Source organism: Emys orbicularis, chromosome 24, assembly GCF_028017835.1.
Source record: "Emys orbicularis isolate rEmyOrb1 chromosome 24, rEmyOrb1.hap1, whole genome shotgun sequence".
In the NCBI taxonomy this organism is placed as follows: Eukaryota; Metazoa; Chordata; order Testudines; family Emydidae; genus Emys; species Emys orbicularis.
Window position 1 is genome coordinate 14,988,476 of NC_088706.1, and position 22,431 is coordinate 15,010,906.

Sequence of the window (22,431 nt, forward strand, 5' to 3'; positions counted from 1 at the left end):
ACAAGGCGGCCAGCTAGCACCGCTTGTGCTGGTGGTTTGTGCTACATGGACACTTCACCGTCTGACCGGTTCAGTCACTGCAGCCCCCCAAATATTCTGTTGCAGCTCAGCCCCCAGCTACTGTAGTAATCTGTGCTGAGCCTGCGCCCCATGGAAAGCCACTGAGTGGGAGAAGTATGTGATGGGTTTGTCCTCTAATGGCTGGAAGAGGATGCAATAATACAGCAGCTGAGCCCAAGTGGTAGAACTGTCTTTTGGGAGTTCAAAGGACCCTGGATAAAACTCTGGTTAAGCCCACATTCACTGTAAGCTGATGTGTTCTTGTGAGCGATGCTAGAAGGAAAATGCCATTAGAGCCAGGGCTATAAATTCCGCCCGGCCCGCCTTGCCCCATCAAAAAAAAAAAAAAAAAAAAAGTAATTGATCTAAAAGGGAATCCATTTAATTCTGGAATTTTCTGACCTTTTTGTGGTGCAAGATGGTTTTAAAAAAACACTAAGCTGCTCTCCTGATGACTTTTTCATATTGTTTACTTTTGTAACCTTTCTCTGTGGACTGGGAGCCAGAAATGACGTCCACTCCTAGTCTAGCCTCAGAGAAGAAGAACTTCAGAGGAAGGAAATGCAACTTCATAAACAGCAAACCACAGACACTAATGGGGAGCAGAGGCAGACCTGCAGGTTAATAAATTCCCTGCAAGAGAAGCCCACACATCCTCACCTCTCTGGGATTCAAGAATGATTTCGACTCTAGTCTTCATTTTTCTCCTAAGCCTCTGTTGTCCTTTTGCATCAAGTCAGATGACAAGTGTAGGAGGTAAGTGGGTTTTAATTACCTCTATGTGCGCGGACCTTCTCTGCAAACACTGTGTGCAGCAGAGCAGCGAGAAAGCAGATGACTCGTCGACCATAGCTGGTGATACCTGAATTCGATTTTTATGAATTGTAGCTTCATACAAAACCTTGAGCCAGTCGGTTTAAACGTTCCAGTCCTAGGCTGTATTTTTTCCTCTGTTTAACGATGTTTTAACAAATTAAATCTCTTCCCCTTTGGCAGCTGGAACTGACCAAATTTTTGTTATTTTGCAAATAGGATAACATGCCCCTGGCAAGTCATCTTTGTATTGCAAATGATGAGATTAAAGACCTATTTGATGCAGGATGTTCCGTGGCAGATACCTGGGATTTCTGTATGCTCTGCATACGCACACAGCTCAGGGAAACCCTATCGTCTAGGCTAGGAATTCAGCCCCTTGTGGGATTCATGGCAGTGCTTTGTTTCTTGAGCAGTATGTTCAGGATTGTTGCTCGAGTCATGAGGAATCTGTGATTCCCATGTCAAGCAAAGCGAGAACTAAAAGAGCAAGTTCCAAAGGACAAAATGTGTTTGGAAAGAGCGTGAGGGAGCTCAAGAACATGGGCTGCAAAATAAAGGGCATGTCTGCAAATGCTCAGATTGCCTGGGGGAATCCCATTTGGACACCTGGTTCTTTGTGTGTGTTTAGTTCTTTTAATATGCAATCTTTTCCGTTGTTCATTTTAAAATAGTATCATGCTACTAGGGACAGACAAACCCATTCAGATAAAATAGAACCTTAAGCCAGAACACAGTCTCAGAATATTTGTGTGAAGTCAGAAAATGTTTGACCACCTTCCACTCCCTACTGGGAAAAGCAGGTTTCATTTGGTGTTTGACTTAGACACTCGTGTGGTGTTTGTCGGTTCGTTTCCTAGACCTAATTGTGCTGGAGAGGTTACAAATATTCACCCAAACTTTGAGATACTTATCAGAGCCAACCCTCCAGCCATCCAGGTTTATTCATTACAGAACATACAACGTGCTGTATGGGGTCAACTACGTGGGCCTTCAAGTCTGATATCCCGCCACTGGCGTTGGCAGATACCTCAGGCTTCAGAGGAGGATGACAGTCCCTTCTCCCATAATGCACCTTACCAATTACACAGTGCTGTGTGTGGATAGGAAATATCCTTACTGCTCCCTGTGCGAGGTACCGTGGGATCAGGTTGGTTAGAAATGCCTGGAGGAGAGAAGAGAAAAGAGAGAGTGGTGGTCTCCCTTTTGGGGTCAGGAAAAGAGCAGCACAGCTGATCCATCTGTCGTGGCTTTTTCTGAGCTATTTTTAAATGCGCTGTTCCCCACTGGAGCATAGATGAACTTTGCAGCATGCCTCAAAGGCTACCCAAGTTTAGGTTCTAGCGCCCAGAACCAGAGCGGTGTTTAAGCACCATTGATTTCAATGGACGTTAGAAGCTTAAATACCTTGGCAGAGCTGGACCTAGAGCCCAAGTTGTGAGGAACTGAAATCCTGAGCCCAGTTCCCCTCTCTGAAAACCCAGGGGCTAATAGCAAGACGTTTTATTTGCTCAGGTGACCCTGTAGCTTACGGCTGCTATGGGACTGCTTGAGGACAGAGGCCGTCTCTGTGGCAGACAAGGCCCAAACCACTCAGGACGTCACCAGTTAAAACAAATGCCTTGAATTTCATTGCAGAGCCGACTGAGAGCCAAGGCAGGTCGCAGGCTGTCGTGTTCTGAATTAGCTGCGATTTCCAAATGGTCTTCAGGTCCAATCCCGTGTAGCGGGTGCAGTGATGTCACCTCACAGAGACAAATGCACGGACAATTGTGCTGTTACAAATCATGTGACACCCCCCCCCCCCCCCCCCGCAATCAGTATCCAGGATTATACACTAGACCGAGCCTCTCTCGCTCAGCATGGCGGGGGATTCGAATGAGCTAGCCTCTGGGGTTAGTTAATTCAGCTGGAACGGTCCATTGTCACGAGCAGGACCATCAAATATTTCAAAGAGGAGCCAAATCAGAATTCAGAGTGGTTGGTTTTGCCCAGTGGTGACCTAGGAATTGTTTTGCACACCTCTGTTCAACCCCCCTGGAGCTGCAGTTCCTGCAGGCGCGTGTGCCTGCTTGCTCGTACTCTGTGTACGTGGGCAGAGGTCCCTGGCACGTCCCAGAATCCACAACAAGCCAATTCTATGCCGGGGGATCTGCTGCTTTCCACAAGTGGGCAGGCGACACTGCCCCGCGAAGTACCTTAAAGCAGCGGGTGAAGAGCCTCCTGGATCTTAGGAACAGGGTGGGCCCCCCTGTGCAGCAGCTCTTGTTTGTATGCATGGGCGCAGCCTTAGGGCCAGCTGACGTTTGGTGCTGCCCCTCATCGAATCCTCCACAGCCTTGGGCTGTAAACTTCCTTCTGCCTCGTCAGCAGCACGCCCCTCCTGTATGCAACCAGCACAAAACCTGCCCCCTGAGCAGTTAGCCCCACCGCTGAACTGCCAGGCCAGCTCATGCGTTGGCTGTGGGGCTAAGTGTCACCTTGGGGGAGTGACGAATCTTGGCAGGTTACCCAAATGTCACCCACACCGTCCCCCTCCCCCTCCCTGGAGTGGGGGGAGAGAGACAGGGAGGTGTCACCCATCTTGCGTTTCCTGCACGTGTCACAATGTGCCCAGTAAATGCATTATGGAAGTCGATGGTTACCCCTTGAGGAAGAGGGGTCTGGTTAGTGGCTTTGGGGTGAAATGAAGACCGGTTCCTCCGACGGTTTTAATGTTGATCACGTTACAAGATACTCCCTCTTGATAAAGGATTTGTGATAAAGTCCCTGCACTCTCTTCCTTCTGGAGCGTGCAACTCCTTATTACTCTCAGCAACCGCCTCCTAGCCACAGACTGGGGAGGGGATCCTCGCTAGTGGGTTGTAATGATCAGGGCCGCCCAGAGGATTCAGGGGGCCTGGGGCAAAGCAGGGGAGCTGCGGCGCTTGTACTCACCCAGCGGCGGTCCGGGTGTTTGGCGGCATTTCGGTGGCGGGGGGGCCCTTCATTCGCTCCGCGTCTTCGGCAGCACTGAAGGACCTGCCACCGCCGAAGACCCGGACCGCCGCCGGGCCAGGGTTCGCGGGGGCCCCTGCGGGGCCCAGGGCCTGGGGCAAATTGCCCCACTTGCCCCCCCCCCCAGGCGGCCCTGGTAATTATTTGGAGAGGCAGAACAATTAAGAATCAGTAAACACAATGCAGACGTGAGCAGACTATTTGGCGTGTTCCACTGTTGATGCTCCTGTTTTCAGTAGGAGGTGATGTCAAGCACCAGATGCTCGCAGAGATGAGAGAGACGAACCTGGCGCTGAAGGAAGTCAGAGATTTGCTGAAGCAGCAGGTACGTGAGAAAGCGGTCCAGTTCTGTCTCGCACTGCGCCAGAGGGGCCAGGGAGGCAGCTGCGTCGCACACTGACCTGTTGAACAGGGAGATCAAAATGGTATTCTCATCCTAGGCAAGGGTAGGATCCCCAGGTGACCCCCACACCTAGCTCTGAGCATCCGTGAATTCTGGGATAATTTGGATTCGAATTTCCATGCAAACTCTGCTGCTTGGGCCCTCATCTTACCAAAAACTAACACAAATGAAGAATTATTTTTGTACATGACTAGACAGACTGGACATATATCACTGGAGTAACGTGTGGCAGGGCCAGGAACAGTCATTTTTTCCTTGGTTTTGTGGGCTTATGAAGTCAACAGGCAGAGGCCAGGCTGGAAGAGAGAGGAGCCCATTCAACCACCCCGTAGGGTCTAGGAAACAGAAGTCACATGGGCTCTGAACAAGCCTTGTATTCACTGTCTTGGTTTCCTCCTGTTGCTTTAATCCTACACCTCGCAAGCTCCAGCAGCAACTGAGGGACTTTGGAACTTTGGGTGAATTTAGATCTTGCCTGTTTTACCGAGGAGGTGTCAGTTTGTCTGGTCAGCTCCTTTTGAACTCCATAGAAAGGCTCCATTCTCCCTCTCTCGACTCTGTTCACGGAAGGCAGCAGCCTCTGCCTGCCAGAGAATTGGAATGGCAGCCAGGCCCCTGTGCCAGTGCAAACTGGACGGCCTCTAATCTGCAAAACCATCTGTTGCACTGAATTACTCTCACATTTCAGGCTGTTGCATAAATATCCAGTGTTTGCTAGGAATCAGGTCAGACATGGCTCCTAGTAGCCTAGGGCGGTGCTTTCCAACATTCCCTTCAAGCTGAGCATTGCTTCTCCACACAGGCTTTTTTATTTATTCTCCCCCCCGTCTTTGCCATGGATTCACTCTCTAACAGACTCTCGCACATCACTAGAGAGCTAAGGTGGACGCTTACACAGATGTGCTGTTCATTTCTTTACGTTTTTCTATTACCTTATTTTCCACAATTCAGCATTTCACACATCAGTAATGAGCAACACCAGGTTGGCTATGCAGCCCGAACCCACAGCATCAAGCAACCCTGGATGAATTCGAGGTGGTGCTGGATAGCAGCACTCCGATCCTGCTCCAAACTCCCTCACTGGCTGGAATGCTTTGAATTGGGGATTTGGGTTTGGTGCTACATCTGGCTTAGATTAAATTAGTCTAAACACATGACGTGAAGATTACTGTAGCCTCAGGGTAACGCTGGATGGAGGAAGAGTCTGGTGGAAAATGAGACCCTGCCCTTGTACGTAGGAGCTGTGGGTGAGATATGAACAGATGCTTCCGTGTGGGCACAATCCTGATCTATGGTGATGAGAACTCAAGGTCTGTGGGGTGCTGGAGAGAGACCAGGGGATGTCGCTTTGCAGTCTGACTTCTCCCCTTCCCTCACTTAGGCAGCGCTGCTCCCTACGATGTTATGGACCCATAGAAATGGGAGCTGGAAAAGACCTATGAAGTCATCGAGACAATTCCCCAGTCAGTGCACTTTGTCCACTAGGCTCCCAGGCAGTCAGGGTCTGCCATTGCTAGTTGTAAAGGTGTCTACGCTGGGTGCAAAGTCTTGCCTAACACCACCTTCGCTAATGCATTTTCCTAGTTGCGATGGGGCCACAGATGGAAGGTGTGTTTTGCCTGGGACCTAACTGGTGTCCCCAGAACCAGACTAAAGCCTGGGGCTGCTCCTGCCCTTGCTAGCCGCTTTCTCTGGGTTCGAACCAGGCTCTCTGGCTTGGTTGTAGCTTTAGGAGAGCTGGGGTCATGGAGAGTGCTGGAACGCTCGGTTCTACATGTGCCTTGAAACGGACATACACCCTTGTCTGTGCCAGACCAACATCCTTCACTCCACTGAAGGGACAGCCTGTCTCCACCCCCCACTGCAGATTATCAAGATTTTTTTTAATGACCCTGTTGATCTTCCCCCACCCCCTCTTTGGATTAAAGGAACTGGCTCGGCGGGTGGCCAGTCCCTTGCAGCCATTTCAGTGGCTTCTGCCAGCTGCTTTGCTTTCATCCTCCCACACTAGAAACCCAGCAGGTTGCTAAGTGAATGGGGGCTCCCTGGAGAAAGTGCCTTTTGGAGGGGAAGGGCAGGACTGAGCCCCCGTTTCAGAGCTGCTGTGTACCAGCTGTGGCACCTGCAGTGCTGAGCAGGCTGTCTGACACCCCAGATATTCAGAGAGTCTCTGCTCTCCCTCTATTTCCCCCTTCTGAAACCAGGAGGCCCTTGTCTAGTGGCCCGTGTGTGACACTAAATTAACCCCTTACTGGCCCTGGACTTTCCCTTTCACGCCCTCCAGCTCAGAGGGGAGGTACAGCTGTAGGGAATGCGATGAGGGAGAAGCCCCGCAACTTGCATGAGTATTAAAGCCCCTGGAAAAATGAAACGTCTCCCCTCTGGCATTGGGATTCTCTGCCCTGGCCCATGGTAAGCTCATCTCGGCAGCAATGGGGGGCCTGTCTCCTCTAGGCTGAAGGGTGTGTGAAAGGTGCGGAGGGCGGGGAGATAAAGCGATCTCAGTCCGCACGAGGCCCACAACTCAGAGACTAAGCCTCTTGTAAACAAACGTGTAGAACCACAGGTGTGTGATTCCCTTCTGGCGCTGAAAAGCCTCAGTGCAAGCGACCTGAATGGGAGCAGAAGCTTCTGGCTAACTGGTGGCTCTTGTTTCCTTTCTAGATTAAGGAGATCACGTTCCTGAAAAACACAGTCATGGAGTGCGATGCCTGCGGTGAGTTGTTCCGTTAAATGCCCCAGGCCCAACTGTTCACTGCTGCCTCCTACGTTTGTTTAAACCAGCAACAGACCATCACCTAGCACAGCCCCCATCGAGGGGTCGGCTTACTAGCAGTGCCCTAGGATAATCCTCAGACTTGGCAATGCCCCTCTTCAAAGCACTTTGTAACCGTTAACGAAGCTTCATGACCCACTCCTGGGAGGCAGCGGAGGATAAGTATCCCTAGTTCACAGCTGGGTAAAGTGAAGCAACTTGCCCCCAGAGAGTCAGTGTCGGAGCTGGGTTAGAGCTTGGGGATTTCTGGATCCCAGCCCTGTGCTCAGGTCTTTGTCCTAGGGTGCAACCCCCTTAGCAATCGCAGGCGGAACAATTAGCTGGTACAGGGCCTGGGAGCCTCTTCCCTTCTGAGACGCAGGCCTTGGCCTAGACACACACATGCACTAGGTTCATTCAACTGCGTGTAAAACGCTGTGTGGACAGTTGTATTTTAGATCAGCTCAGATGTGTTCCTAGTCAACGTAAGCTAAACCGCTGCTCTGCGCCTGAGCGCAGCGTGTCCACACAGCCTTTGGCATCTGTTTGAAAATCAGGCCTCAAGTTAAACCTGTGCAATGCTGCAGGGAGGTGAACCCGGAGTCCTCTCCAGCTACGGCTGCCCCAGGAACAGCCTAGTCCACACAACCCCCAGCTCTTTGTATCCTCCACTGTGGATGAACTCTGTTCCATAACAGCCCTGCGCCAGGCAGGGCAGTCATTTCGGTTTTCAGGTGCATACAGCCTCCAGTCGCCTAATCCCCCCACCTCAGGCATGTTCTAATCGCCCAGGAATGCACCTCCGCAGGTTTGCTAGTTAATTGGCCGCTCTTGAGCTGTGACTGAAATGGAACGTTGCTCTGTGCCATTCCTTCCAAGCCACTTCTGTCCCGTCCCAGCAAGGAAACAAATCAACATTTTGTACATCGATTGCTGCCTGCTCCCCACTAAGCGACTTTCTGGACTGAGATTTACTTCCAGTGTACTTGGTTTTAGGACAGCGCAGTTGAGGGAGATGCTCCGTTATTTGCCAGCACATCTAAAGAATAGAGCAGTAACTGGTTCCACATTTCTGCAGGAAAAGAGATTAGCCAGAGCCTCTGGGACCCACCGTACAGAATCACATTCATCCACAGCAGTTGTTTTAATAAGTTGCTCATAAAACTGTCTTGAACTTTCTTCCTCTCACTTGATCTCTGTCTTCCCTGCTCATTACTCTGGTTTCCAAAGAGGTTGGGGAAAGATGGATTACTTGGCATTCCTGGGGCTATCCGTCGAGCTGTCAGGGCCTTGAACGAGAGCACTTCATAGCATCCCTGCAGCTCTAATCCGTACCTTCAAGGCAGACTGGGTAACAGTCCTCCCATGGGACAACCTTGGAGCTTCAGAAATAGATGCTAATCTTAGATTCCCACGCAGGAGTCATACCAGCCCTCCCTTCTGGGGCCAGTTCGGGACCCTTTGCTACCCTGGGGAGTCTGGGTAATGGGTGTGACGGTTAGGCGAGCAGGATTGAGAAGGATGTGGATGTCATTAATGTACCAGCTGGGGAGTCAAGATTCCAGGCTGTATTTCCCACTGAGTCTGAGAGGCCTCAGACAAGTAACTTTTGTGCCTCAATTTCCCCATCTGCAAAATAGGAACATGACTGTTTTCCCTCCCAGGGTAGTGAGAGATCATTCACTATTTGTAAAGCACTATGAGAAGGCACCAGGTAAGTGTAACGTATGCTAGGTGCTGGCTGTGGCAGCTCTGTTCCTAACATGTTTTCTACTCTCCAGGCATGCACCCAGGGGCAACTGGCCCAGGGATCAGCATAACACGATTTCCCAGATGTTTGCCAAACCCTTGTTTCCCTGGAGTTACCTGCACAGAGACTGACTCTGGCTTTCACTGTGGACCCTGCCCCCTGGGCTTCACAGGCAACGGGACCCACTGCACAGATATCAATGAGGTCAGAGACCACCTGCAGTGAGTCACTGGACATTACAAAAACCTGTGGTTAACTCCTCTGTGGAGCAGAGTAAGGGTTTCTCATGTTAGCCTTGTCATCATCAATGGAGGTCACACAGTTAAACTTCCCTGCCTAATGCAACAAACCAATGCGCGCCGTAATTTAACTGGAGTGGGTGCGTGTCTCATGTATTAAAACTCCCTTCTTCTTGCTCCATCCAAGAAGTCTTTAAAGGCCTGGTGTCTCTTTCTAAAAGTGATGCAATGGCTCAATCAGGAGGCATGGGCCTGATGCAGAAATGATCAGGTGAGGCTCGCTGGCCTGTGATGTGCACGTCAGACTAGATGATCATAATGGACCCCTGAAACCTGCCCAGCGCGCTCCCTCTGAACACGGGAAACCAGTCTTTGTTTCCAATCCGTCTCTGCCGTTTAAGATCAGCTTCTACGAGGCAAATGATTTTTTTCCCCCTGATTCTTTGGCTGGTCACTTACTAAAGACTGGTTTTACTTCCTTTGTACGGCTAGAATTTTGTTCAGTTGCGGAGGTTTGTTGGATGGCAACAGGTTTCTTTGTTTAATGACACTGGTTGCATCCGAAGAAGTGGGATGTAGCCCACGAAAGCTTATGCTCAAATAAATTTGTTAGTCTCTAAGGTGCCACAAGTACTCCTGTTCTTTTTACTGGGGATATAATGCACAAGGATTAAATTAAAACGGTGGGAAAAGGATTAAGCAATTTATAATGAAGGAAAGTCTAATCTTTGGGGCTGGATGTGCTGTTGAATGCTAATGCTCTCCTTCTGAGACGGGCAATTACACCACAGTGCTGTGAATAAACCCTGACCCCTCAAAACCAGCATGACAAATTATACGGTACTTTGGCCTCTGAGACGCTGCCAAGAAGTTAGGGCCCTGCCTGGGAAACAGATGGCACCTTGGAAATTAACGGGAAGGAATCTTGTCAGTTGATTTGCTTTCCTTGTCTGCGCCCTATGCAGCTTGGGAGAGCAGAGCACATGGGGAGCTGCACTTTCCACTGGCACAGAAATTCAAAGATCCCCTTCACTCGTGCCTGCCTCTTGGGGCCTTTCCTCCCTCCTTGCCCCGTCCCGCCAGGGTCAGACTCTAGGAAAGGCTGGTTTAGAATTGCAACTAGCAATTCAGCAGGAACTCTCCTTCTTGCCTACAGTGCAGCACAAACCCCTGCTTCCCAAGAGTCAACTGCGTTAACACTGCCCCTGGCTTCCATTGTGACCCCTGTCCCACCGGCTACACTGGGCCAGCACCCCAAGGGGTTGGGCTAGCGTTCGCCAGAGCCAACAAACAGGTACATCCATCCCCCTCATCCCATCCCCAAAAGCCACTTTAAGTGAGGCGGCTGCTTTCTACTGAAGTGTGACTCACCCTCTCGCTTTCTCCTTCCCGGACAGGTTTGTACAGACATCAACGAATGTGAGACAGACAGCGCCAGGGCTTGCGTCCCAAACTCCATCTGCATGAACACTCGGGTAACTAGCACCAGCTCGCCTGGGCTGCTGCCCCTAGACCCCCTGCAGCGTCTCCTTTCAGTTGGGACGGAGCAGTCGCCCCCACTGGATGGGGGTTCAAGCCATGTTTTCCCAGCACCCACGTTACTTCTTGTTGCTCCCCTGGCAGGGATCCTACAAGTGCGGGTCCTGTAAGCCTGGCTTTGTTGGGGACCAGATTGCTGGGTGCAGAAGCCAGGCGGAGAGACGCTGTCCCAACGGGGAACTCAGTCCGTGCCATGAAAGAGCTCGCTGCATCGTTGAACGGGATGGGACCATCTCGTGTGTGGTGAGAACCAAACCGCCCTTCGCTTAGACAGCAGGGCCTTCGGGGGGGCCTGTTTTCCCTTCACGTCCGGTCTGCTTTTCTAAGTGCACACAGGTTCCTGTGGCTATCACTGACCCCTACTGGCCAGCACGTGCCACCAGCATCAGTTCCTTCTCCCAGTGGAGCTGAGAGAGGAACTTCCCCGTTCGCACACCGCAGAGTGGCCTGTTGCTGCCTACGTGCAGTGAGCCGACGCTTCCAGGTCTCTGTGTGTCCACAGCCCCTGAGCGTTACGCTGGCGCTGAAGGGGGGTGAGTCCTGTTCAGACTGGGAGCCAAGGTCCAGTGGAACACGCTGGGCCCGGGGGAGCCCAGGGCTGCTGAGTCTCTCTCTATGCCTCAGTATGCAGCTGAGAGCTCAGACCTGAGCTAATACCACATCGCAGCACAGCTGCCTCTTCCAGGGGATGGCCCACCTGTGAATGAGGCATCCAATCCCCCAGGAGTTCTGAGACCAAGTGCAGCCCATGGTATGCAGCCCTGCAGCCTGGACGCATGTGCTCAGGAGAGCAGTTCTGCAGTAGACCTCTCACTGCGCCCTCACTCCCCACATCTGCTGTCTCGCAGTGCGTTGTCGGGTGGGCCGGGAACGGCTACGTCTGCGGGAGAGACACAGACATCGATGGATTCCCGGATGAGAAGCTGCGCTGCAAAGACCGAAAATGCCGCAAGGTAAGAGATTGAGCAGGACACCAGGGCAATGCAGAGCAAGTGGCCAGCACCAAAGAGCTCATAACGCAGGCCAGCTCCGCTTTCCCACCCCTATGGAACCACTGTCCCCTACGCCACGCAGGCGCGTCGCTTGCAGCAGCCCCTGGGACTGGCTCAGGAGTGACCTGACTCCCAGGGCAGGCGTGTCCAGGCTTTTGTGGTTTGAAAAAAGTGTGTGTGTGTGTGTGTGTGTGTGTGTGTGTGTGTGTGTGTGTGTGTGTGTGTGTGTCCGTCCATAATACACCAGCAGCTCAAGGTACTTCACGGCTGCTCTTCTGTCAGGATAACTGCGTGGCCGTCCCCAACTCCGGCCAGGAGGACGCGGACAGGGATGGCATCGGCGACGCGTGCGATGACGACGCTGATGGAGATGGGATATTAAATGCAGAGGTTTGGACTCTCTAATGCTTAGCCCCAAGCCGTGCCAGCACATACCCACCGAACCCAGGGAAACAAGAGGTCCCAGCATGCAGTGCTCCATCTCTGCCTCCACGCCTGGAGACCTGTAGCCTCCACCCTGGGATGCTGACATGGAGGCTGGCTCTAATCAGGGTGTGCCTCTGCTGGGCAAAGCTTGGGCAGCCCCTACGGTACCTGAAGCAAAGGGGGCTTTCTGGGGTGAGGGCTTCAGATGTGCCCTAAGGAGCCATAGTTCTATCCAGTGCTGACCGGAGGCTTTGCTCCTCTTGTGAAACTTTCAAGGCAGGAAGGGGCAGGTGTGGAGGAAGAGGGGGAGGCTGCGATTGGATGAAATCGTGCTTCTCTGAGGGAGTGGCAGGGATGGGTGTGTCCCAGCTTTTCAGCGTTGGTCCTGGGCAAATGCTGGTACCAGCTGAACATACACCTCTCCTGGGCTTTGCGACAATGCCTGGAATGAGGGCATCAGTCCCGGTGCCAAGGCTGGGCTCAGATAGTTCAGAGTAGATCTGCCCTGTGACCTCTTTCGGTACCTTCCCCACGGCCGGGCGTAGCTTCATCGCGGCTCCCTTCCCTCCACCTCACAGGACAACTGCGTCCTTGTGCGCAACACAGACCAGCGCAACACGGACAAGGATAGCTTCGGCGACGCCTGCGACAACTGCCGGCACGTGAAGAACAATGACCAGCGGGACAGCGACAGCGATGGGAAGGGAGACGCGTGTGACGATGACATAGATGGAGACAGTAAGAGCTGGGGGGCGGGGGGCTGGGACGCAGACCCCCAAGAGCTGACGATGGTATTAGTGTACCACCCCCAAACGAGAGGGGTGGTGCCTCGAGCTGGCCCCGGCCCCTTGGCCACAGACTGAGTCACATTGGGCAGAAACCAGATACTGGAGCCAGGTGGCCTAAAGCTCGGCAGGAAAAGCACTACTTTCTGACTGGCTAAAGCACTTCTAATCACTGTGTCCTTGGGCAGAGATTCGCCCCCACCATGGACAGAGGCCAAGAGCCTTCACGGCTCACAAGAGGCCACAACACACGCGATCTTCACACTGGCCCTAGAACCCGAGTCCCCAAATCAGAGCTGCGGCAGCTTCCATGTAGAAATGAAGCCGCTGGGCAAACCGAGTGGCTCCCAGCCTAGGCCGCTCAGTGGATGAAGGCCTGCTGAGGGAACACTCAGGGAGTTAAAGCAGCAAGTGTCAGGGCCAGGTCCTGGAAGAGGTTTGCTGGTCTATACGTCATCACCAGCTAGCTGGGCTGGGGGTAAATGCAGTTTCTAGAGCCAGAAACCACAACTGCCTCAGGCCTGGGAGAGAGAAAATTCCTTTACAGACTATTCCCCAGAGTCGCTACAACTAAGGCATCTCTCTGGTGCGATTCATTGGTGGAGGAGCTGATGGCATTGTGATAAGAAGGGAAATCAGAGAGGTTGCCGAGTATGTTGTGTCTGGCCTGTCTCAGGCCTCCGGAAGATGCTGTCGGAGTTTTCCAAGTCTAACAGCCAATGAGTAGTAAATAAGCCAAGGCTAATATATAAAATCTGCTTTAGAGCAGTTTGGGAAAACACTGACAACTTTGGTCTAAACCCTCTGCAGCCGGTTACTCCTGGACAGATAAGATGCTGCCTCTTTGCAGCTCTGTCACTCTGTGAGGAACGCAGGTTTGAGACCAGTTCCTCTCTCAGGCCGGCATGGTACAGATGTGTCTAGGAATGATAACATGGGTGAGATTTCTTTGTAATGGGAATCCTGGACACTTGTAGAAGCAGCTGTTACAAGGAGCGCTAACACCCTGTGTCCAGCACCCTGAGCCACAGTCTGGGAACTACCAGTCCCAGGGGATTTTCTCATAGTTCTCCCTCCCACTAAACACCCTTCCTTCCTCATCCCTCAAATACCAGCTGGATATTTGGAGGACACGGAAAAGGTTTAGTTCTCACCCAGGTCACAGAGAAGATATGGGCACTAGGGAGAATCCCGTGTCCTGGGGGAGGCTGCTGTAACTTCTGGATAAGTGTTCATTGCTTAGAAAACTAAAGTTTCCCACCCTTAGAGCTGCAAAGGGGGAAAAAATCTAGTGTAGACAAAGCCCAGTTTGGTGAATGCAGCATACAGCTGTGGGCACCGCTTTGGCCTTTGACAGACATAGCTGCCCTCTGTAGGCAACTGGTGGTATTGCCGGCCAAAACTCAAGTCAAGTACGTTCACACCTCGAGTGCAAAAAGCTCAACAATTCAATGCTCTCCTTTGGCCGCTGGTTCCCGTCAGGCTGCGTTTACTCGACCCAAATCTTCTGTTATCTTTTTGCCTCTTTAGCTAGTAAGGTTATACCGGGCTGAACAAACTAATGTATGTTTACAGGCATGTGCTTCTGCCCCTGAACCATTAAAGGGTTCAAAATAATGTGGCCTCTGGTCTTCTGATTTCAGTCCCCGGGGATGATTCAGCCCCAGAGAAGAGCCTTTGGAGGCACTGAACATAAATACATGAACTGCACAGGGGGGAGGGGCATGAAGAACAAGAAATGGTGACATGAACAACTGGGGCAGCCACAGCTTCCTGCCCTCTCTAACCTCGCCACGCTTGCTGCAGATGCCTCTCCTGGCAGTGCTGGTTTAAAGGGCCCTGTGTTTGTGGCTTACAGAGATCAAAAACATGGTGGACAACTGTAAAAACACCCCCAACCCTGATCAGAAAGACAGCGATGGGGACGGAGTGGGGGACGTGTGTGACAGCTGCCCCACCATCAGTAACCCAGACCAGGCAAGTAAACGCCGCTCCTGCTTGAGCTCTCCTCACCGGGGGTAGGGGCAGGGATGGCACCCACACTGCCCAGCCATGGGCGCCCTTGCTGGTAGCTTGACAAGATTGTCACTTGCAAATAGCCTGTAGAGACCACAGCTCCCAGCAGCTGTGCAGCCTAGGGTACTACTCTCCAGGACTGTTGCAGGGAGAAATCGACCAGTTCACAAGGAGCACTGCAAGAGAAATTGCTTCCTCTGTGGGGCTCTCTTCACCTTGGCAGCGCTAAATATCAATTGAGGCCCAAGCAATCTCAGTTCTTCCTTGGGATCTAAATCTTCAGTCCCCCTGGGGCATGTTTCAGCTGATGGTTAATGTTTTGTTTTACCAGAAAGATACTGACCACGACCTCGTGGGGGATCTGTGCGACACCAACCAGGACCGGTGAGAACCAGCTGCCCCATGGCATGTTTAGGCCACACACAATCCAGGAGTGTTGCAGGAACAAGTAACAGCTGGTCTTGAGGCAATAGTCTAGACTATTGGCCTATTACAGAGGTGGGCAAACTACAGCCCATGGGCCACATCCAGCCTGTGGGACGGTCCTGCCTGGCCCTTGAGCTCCCGGTCGGGGAGGCTAGCCCCCGGCCCCTCCCCCGCTGTCCCTCCTCCCCCGCAGCCATGCCGCTGCGCGGACAACACTCTGGGCAGCGCAGCAGCGTGTCTTGCTCCAGCCGGGCAGCGCGGCTGCCAGACATGTTGCTCTGAGTGGGATGGTAAGGGGGCCGGGGGGTTGGATAAGGGGGACCCGAGGGGCAGTCAGGGGGCAAGGAGCGGGGGGGGGGGGCTGAATGGGTCAGGGGTAGTGAGGGGGGGCAAGGAGCGGGGGGGGGCTGAATGGGTCAGGGGTAGTGAGGGGGTGGGAAGTGGGAGGGGGCGGATGGGGGCAGGGGCCAGGTTGTTTGGGGAGGCACAGCCTTCCCTACCCGGCCCTCCATTCAGTTTTGCAACCCCGAGGTGGCCCTTGGGCCAAAAAGTTTGCCCACCCCTGGTCTATTAAGACATGTCCAGCTTGAGTGAATTTAAAACTCATCATGGCTTAAGTCACAGGTTAGATTTTTATGGCTGGTGAAACCACCAGCTGCCACTTTCCTGCTGTCAGGCAGGATCCAAGCTCACCTGACAGGTGGGTGACTTTGTAAAAAAAAAAAAAAAAAAAAAAAAAAACACCACACACACACACACGTACGTTGCAGGCTTCTTGCTGTTGCATGTGGGGCAGAGTTCATGTGCCCCTATTGCGCCCTTTAGTATCCACTGTTCTTGCCAGATGTGCTGAGCTCGGCTTGTCTGATGTTCTCTCTGCCAGGGACGGGGACGGCCACCAGGACTCCCATGATAACTGCCCCTCGGTGCCCAACAGCTCCCAGCTGGACACAGACCATGACGGGATTGGAGATGAATGTGATGACGATGATGACAATGATGGGATTCCGGATCTAAGGCCTCCCGGCCCTGACAACTGCCGGCTAGTCTCCAACCCCGGCCAAGACGATTCAGACAGTAAGGGGAACACGTGTCGCACCAGCCTACAGGACCTGCCCCTTCTTGCTTTCAGTCACGTGCTAGCGAGTTTAAAGAACATTTAGGAGATGTGACTTCCTTTTCCTGGGTGTAGTGACTGACCCAGATGCCCAGTATCCCGGTCAGTGGGGCCCCATGGATGGGAGCAAGTGTGCTACTGACTGGCCAAGAGGCATTCACAGTTTAGAACATTTAAATAGGGTTAAAAGGTGTGAAATTCCCCACCCCCAGCATTATCAGCATCTGTGACTGGGAGGGGGAACCAGCCCCAGGTGGGAGTTCCTACAGAACCGTCTCCAGAGAAGTCCAGTTGTGCTTGGACACTCGGCCCCAGCAGGGCACCTATCTGGGAGGTGGTTGTGTTAATTTAGATGGAATACACGGGCTAAAGGTGTTACCAGAACCTAGTCACTAAACAGGTCTGGGGTTTGCTAGAGAGTGACCTCCGGCTGCTTAGCACCATTACAAATCCTGTTACCCTTTAATAAAAGACACCGAAAGAGAAGTGGGACTGGTTAAAGCATTGGAAATGTAAAAATAACAGGAGTACTTGTGGCACCTTAGAGACTAACAAATTTATTAGAGCATAAGCTTTCGTGGGCTACAACCCACTTCTTCGGATGCATATAGCATCCGAAGAAGTGGGTTGTAGCCCACGAAAGCTTATGCTCTAATAAATTTGTTAGTCTCTAAGGTGCCACAAGTACTCCTGTTATTTTTGAGGATACAGACTAACACGGCTGCTACTCTGAAACCTGGAAATGTAAAGTATTAAATAAGGCTTTTATGCTAACAACATCCCTTGTTCCCTTTCCCTGGCAAGAGTTTTTCAAAGGACCACCCTCCTTGTCTGACAGTTTCTTAGATCGTACTAAAAGATGGTAATAATTGTCCTTTTAGGGAAAAGAGAGGAAATTAGTTGAGTTGGGCTGGAGCTGCTGTTAGAGTCTGATCCTGTTTCCTAAAAGACAAAACAAGACGACCGCACCCAAAGGAGAGAAAAGAGCAGCAAAGAGAAAAAACAGCTTCTGGCTCTGGGGTTGACTTTCACTTGTAGCCTCACTGCTGGAAAAACACAGGCCCAGCCCATGGTCTGAGCAGCTGCTCCAAGACCTGGCAAACTTGTGCCAGCATCGGACTGTTTAGGGCATGGCTTTTAGTTGCCCTCTGGTCACAGGCTTACAGCAGTGTTGGCCAGCTAAGCTAGACTCTTACCAGACAGAAGAAAGGAGAAGACATAAGATAGGAAAGGAGACAGTGTCACATCCCAGCTGGTGGTCAGGAGTCAGGCAGAGCGAGGGGTGGTGGTGGTGGTATCTGGGTCCCTCTCTGGTCTAGTCAGGTCAGGCTGTGGCTCAGGATTAGGAGGAAGGTGGTCCAAGGTCCCCAGAGACAGTGGGGGTGGCAGCCATGAGTGAAGCTTGTTCCTTCCCCTTCTTTCAGTCAGTGTAGCAGTAGCCTCCTTCTGTTCATCTGTATTTCCTCCCCCTCCCCCAAGTCTTTAAGGACCCCCACCAGGGAGTGATGGCTGGAACAGCCTGTCCTCGCATTATTTTGTCCACCAATAAGGCCCAATTTTTGACACATCCATTTTGATTCATTGACTTTTTTTTTCTCCCCAATATCACACTTGTTTACCAGGAATGATTTTAAGACCATGCTTGAGTTGTATCAGGTGGTCTTTTTGTAGGGACTAATTCAGTCTGTCTCGCTTTTGCACCTTCTCCCCTCAACACTGGTGGTTCTGGGTTATTGTGACAGTTTGACCTTTCACGGGGTAAATTTGTAGGCCTAGTTATCACAGCATAGATACAACTACCCTAAAACCTATGGCGCTGAGAGCCGAGCAGGTGGGAGGAGATGGTGCTATCGGAGAACAGGAGACTTAGTGCGCTTCATCACCCCCCCTCCGCAGGTGATGGTGTGGGAGATCTCTGTGAAGATGACTTTGACCAAGACCAGGTGATTGACAGAATCGACGTGTGCCCAGAGAATGCAGAGGTGACTCTGACAGATTTCAGGGCTTTCCAGACAGTTGTGTTGGACCCTGAGGGCGACGCACAGATTGACCCTAACTGGATTGTCCTCAATCAGGTAGGAGACGGCTTCAGATCTAGTGTGAGGGGGCGCTAGGAATTAGTGAGCGATGCAGCGAGATGGTTTAGCAGAATCCACTGACCTAGAGCCACAAACCCCAAAGTTCTTCTGTTGGCTGGTTGAGTGGGAGGGGAATGACCCGCAAAGCTTGAGCCTGGGCCCTGCCCTTTGCCCAGTTGTGTTGTCACTAGGGAGAGCCAGAAGAGGAGAGATGGCTCAGGTTACAGAGACATGGCTGGAGGCCCCTGTGGGGTGGCACCAGCCTGCCCGAGTTTCTCTGCAGTGAGTAGCCGAATCTCTCCCTTACCTCCCAGCCCTTTGGGGTGGGGATTACAGCACGTCTTAAATCAGCACCAGATTTTCACAGATGACTGGAATGAACTCTGAGTGGGATTTTGCTATCTCCTTGGAGAGGGAAGCACGTTTGCACCTCTTCGCCCCAAGTCCACGTGACAATGATCAAAGTTTTCAACTCCAGATGGTAATGAGTTAACGCTTGCATTTCACAGGGCATGGAAATTGTCCAGACCATGAACAGCGATCCTGGCCTGGCTGTGGGTAAGAATCAGCTCTCTGGCCAGATGTAATTCCTCTTCCCAGCACAATTTTCAAAGAGCATTTTGGAGATGGTTTTAGTGGTTCAGCCAAATTCCCTCCTTTGGAGGAAAGAAATTCTTGTCTTGAATGTTCTGGCTCTGTAATAAGCAATCTGGGTGCAATAAAGTAAGGGATTTTTCTTAGCAACACCTAGAACAGAGGAAGTTTCTGGCTAACATGGAAGTTGGATAAACTAGACACTTGGGCAGGAGGCTCGGTTCAACAAGACCAGGGTCTGGTTTTGATCTGCTAGTAGGACCTAACGCTAGGGGAGTAGAGGGAGAGACCGGGTTTGAATGGGTCTCTGGATTAAGCCCATGAAAGGAAGGCCTGGATCCCAACAGGATGGTTGAGGCTCTAGTGGGGACTGGGCTGTTTTGTTTCTTGGCTCATGAGCGGTGATTATTTCTCCCCCCTTCCTACCGGTTGAGGTTACACTGCATTCAACGGGGTGGATTTTGAGGGCACCTTCCACGTGAACACTGCCACGGACGACGATTATGCAGGCTTTATCTTCGGTTACCAGGACAGCTCCAGTTTCTATGTGGTGATGTGGAAGCAGATGGAGCAGACATACTGGCAGGCAAACCCCTTCCGAGCCGTAGCAGAGCCCGGAATTCAGCTGAAGGTAAGACCACAAGAGAAACACCCTGGGGGCTTCAGATATCCCTGCCCCTGTCCTCCCCTAGTCTTACCATGCGGGTGGGAGGGGGGAGCAGTTGGTTTAAGATCAAGCACCTTACGTGCGGGAAGGGGAGGACTCTCCAGCTTTGCTGTCACTCTGGCCAGAGCTGCTCCTCATGAACAGAAGGTGTGTACATGTGATGAATGTAGCACTAGCTTCCTCTAGTGTTCCTACTACATGACCACAGCCCTTTCTCCTCCCTTAGGCAGTGAAATCTAATACAGGGCCAGGAGAATATCTCCGTAATTCCCTTTGGCACACTGGAGACACAACAGACCAGGTCAAACTGCTATGGAAAGACCCCAGGAATTCTGGCTGGAAGGACAAGACCTCGTATCGTTGGTTCCTACAGCACCGGCCTCAAGTTGGATACATCAGGTAAGGAGCAGGGCTTGCTCTGTTCCCTGTGCAAGGAGAGGGAGTCAACCTAAAAACTGCACTAAGACCATTTAAGAAAGGGGGAACCAACTGCTAAACTCAACTCCTGTTTAAAGTCAAACACCGTGCCCCTCTCCTTACTCAGCATGTCCAGGAGTTGAAGGGGGAATACTCCCTCCTTTGGGAAAGGAAATCACTTTTAATAGGGCTAGGCCTCTTAAGATATATCATCCCCTTCCAGGGCTCGCTTCTATGAAGGCCCTGAAATGGTAGCAGACAGCGGAGTCGTCCTTGATACAACCATGCGAGGGGGTCGCCTGGGGGTCTTCTGCTTCTCCCAGGAGAATATTATCTGGTCCAACCTGCGTTACCGCTGCAATGGTGAGTTGTTCCCTGTACTGACTAGCCTCTTGCTCCCATAAGCAGGAGTGTTGCTGCCAGCTGTCCCAGCAGTGCTACCTGCTCTGAGAGATTAAGCAACACAACTTGCATTTTATCCTAAAAGGTGCCTAAGTACAGCAGCCTGGGGAGGGGGGAGGTGGAATTTGACTCCCTGACATTCCCCCATGCAATGTATGGCCCCGCTCCTGGTTCCCCCCAAGGGATGGCTGCTCGTCAGCAATGGATCGAGATTCATCTCTCTCAATTAGTGTAACCGAGCTGGTGCAGCATTTATGGGATCCCATGTGAATGAAAATGGGTTGTTTAGAGAGGGGTTGTCTTGTCCATTACTAAAATGCATCCAGCTCCGGAGCGAAATCTGGCAGCAATTCTTCTCTAGCAGCACTGGTGAAGACAGGAAGCCAAGAGTTCACTTCCCATTAAATTGGCAGGGGCCTTAAGGAGACTGGCAATCCCCTACACTTGGTCAAGATCTGAATTTGGGGTTTCAGACAAAAGACTATTACTATTGAATGTTGATCCCTTGGAATCATGCTTGGCTTTTCTTGAGGTTCCCAGCTCCTCTTACCTGTCTCACCACTCAGGTCTCGTTGGATTCCTGTTTGCACACAACAGGGTTGTGGGTGTGTTTATTTCATGTTACTGGTTTACTCTGCTTCTCATTTGCAATCTTGATGCTAATCTACACCAACTTCAATTTCTTCCCCTCCAGATACCATTCCTGAAGATTATGAGATATTCCGAACTCAGCTGGACCAGCCCATGGCTTAAATGTTTGTCCATCAAAATTTGCTTTTAAAAAGTACTCAGCTATCCACTACTGCAGCTCTGATATACTGTATAAAGAACTATGTAATGTACCACTGCACTCTGTACAGCAGCAGGTGTCACTGCCTATCTGGCATCTTTTCTACAACAGCAAATCTCTTTAACTGCTATGAAAGTCTATTGGAATTGCAGAGATTTTAGGTGCTGGAAGGAGATTCATAAATGAAGTGTGAATAGAAGCCAAAAATGATGACTGTGCTGTTAACACTAGTCTGCCCCACGGCCTGGAAACAGATGTGCTGAGACGCTACCTGCTATGGCTGGAACTATTTGAATAACTGTCCCCTACATAGTGGCTCTGAAGCCTTAAAACATTCTTTTACTTTGCCTCCTGTTAGCTCATGTCCCATTACTGGCCAGGCCAGGCAATGTCTGTTTGAAAAGCACACGTACATTAGCTATGGGCAGGATGTTTGAATTACTCGTGGAACACAAAAGGCACTTTAAAAGGGCACCTTAGTTCTGGAATAATTTGGATAATAAACAACACTCTAATAGACTTAAGTACTTTTTCGTGATCATTGACCTGTTTAAATCTCCTTTACGGACTGGCTGCAGCAGGTGGGAGCAGCAGTCAGATTTGCTGTTACGTAGCATCTAAGGACTCCCCAAGAATGTGCTGGGCACTCCAGAGTAAGGCCCTACCCCAAATCTCAGGACAGACTTTTCTTCTGGGTTTAGGTAGGAGGGAAGAAGCTAAATGGAAAGAAGTGAAGAATAGGGATCCTACAGGTGAGAAGAGGGTGATGGGGGCCCGGGGGGAGTGAAACTGAGGTGAGGAGACTGCAGGAAGTTCTCACTGTCCAGAGGTCCCTGCTTTGGCTGTTCCTACAGGCTGGAGTCTCTGGCTGGTTCCTCACTGCAGGTTGGCCACATGGTGGTGGTGCCCCTGCCCTGTCCTGGGTTTGTAAAAATAACTCAAGCTGTTCCTCTCTTCTCCATCCCATGTGGTAGGATACGTTTACAGCAGCTCCCAGATGATAAAGGGGTTCAGGGGGGGCTTCTGCTCTCCACAGGTGGAAGTCATGCTGAATTGTACTGGAAAGTTCAGCTGAGGTGAGCCTAAAGAGGAACTACTCCAGGCTCCAAGCACTATAAGACTGTCAAAATATTAGCACAGGGCCCCTCCCACCTAGAGCTTTATC

General features: G+C 51.5%; 1 protein-coding gene across 1 annotated transcript; it reads left to right on the plus strand.

The window, feature by feature from the left end:
- Positions 1 to 737: 737 nt before the first annotated feature.
- COMP (cartilage oligomeric matrix protein) lies at positions 738 to 21,229 on the plus strand. Its single transcript, XM_065422280.1, has 19 exons — positions 738 to 816; positions 4,107 to 4,195; positions 6,938 to 6,989; positions 8,810 to 8,982; positions 10,174 to 10,311; positions 10,415 to 10,492; positions 10,641 to 10,799; positions 11,405 to 11,509; positions 11,831 to 11,938; positions 12,553 to 12,712; positions 14,618 to 14,736; positions 15,107 to 15,159; positions 16,085 to 16,278; positions 18,215 to 18,393; positions 18,906 to 18,954; positions 19,425 to 19,621; positions 19,884 to 20,056; positions 20,298 to 20,437; positions 21,171 to 21,229. Exons 1-19 carry the CDS (start codon positions 738 to 740, stop codon positions 21,227 to 21,229), a joined length of 2,304 nt encoding a protein of 767 aa, XP_065278352.1.
- Positions 21,230 to 22,431: the final 1,202 nt, after the last annotated feature.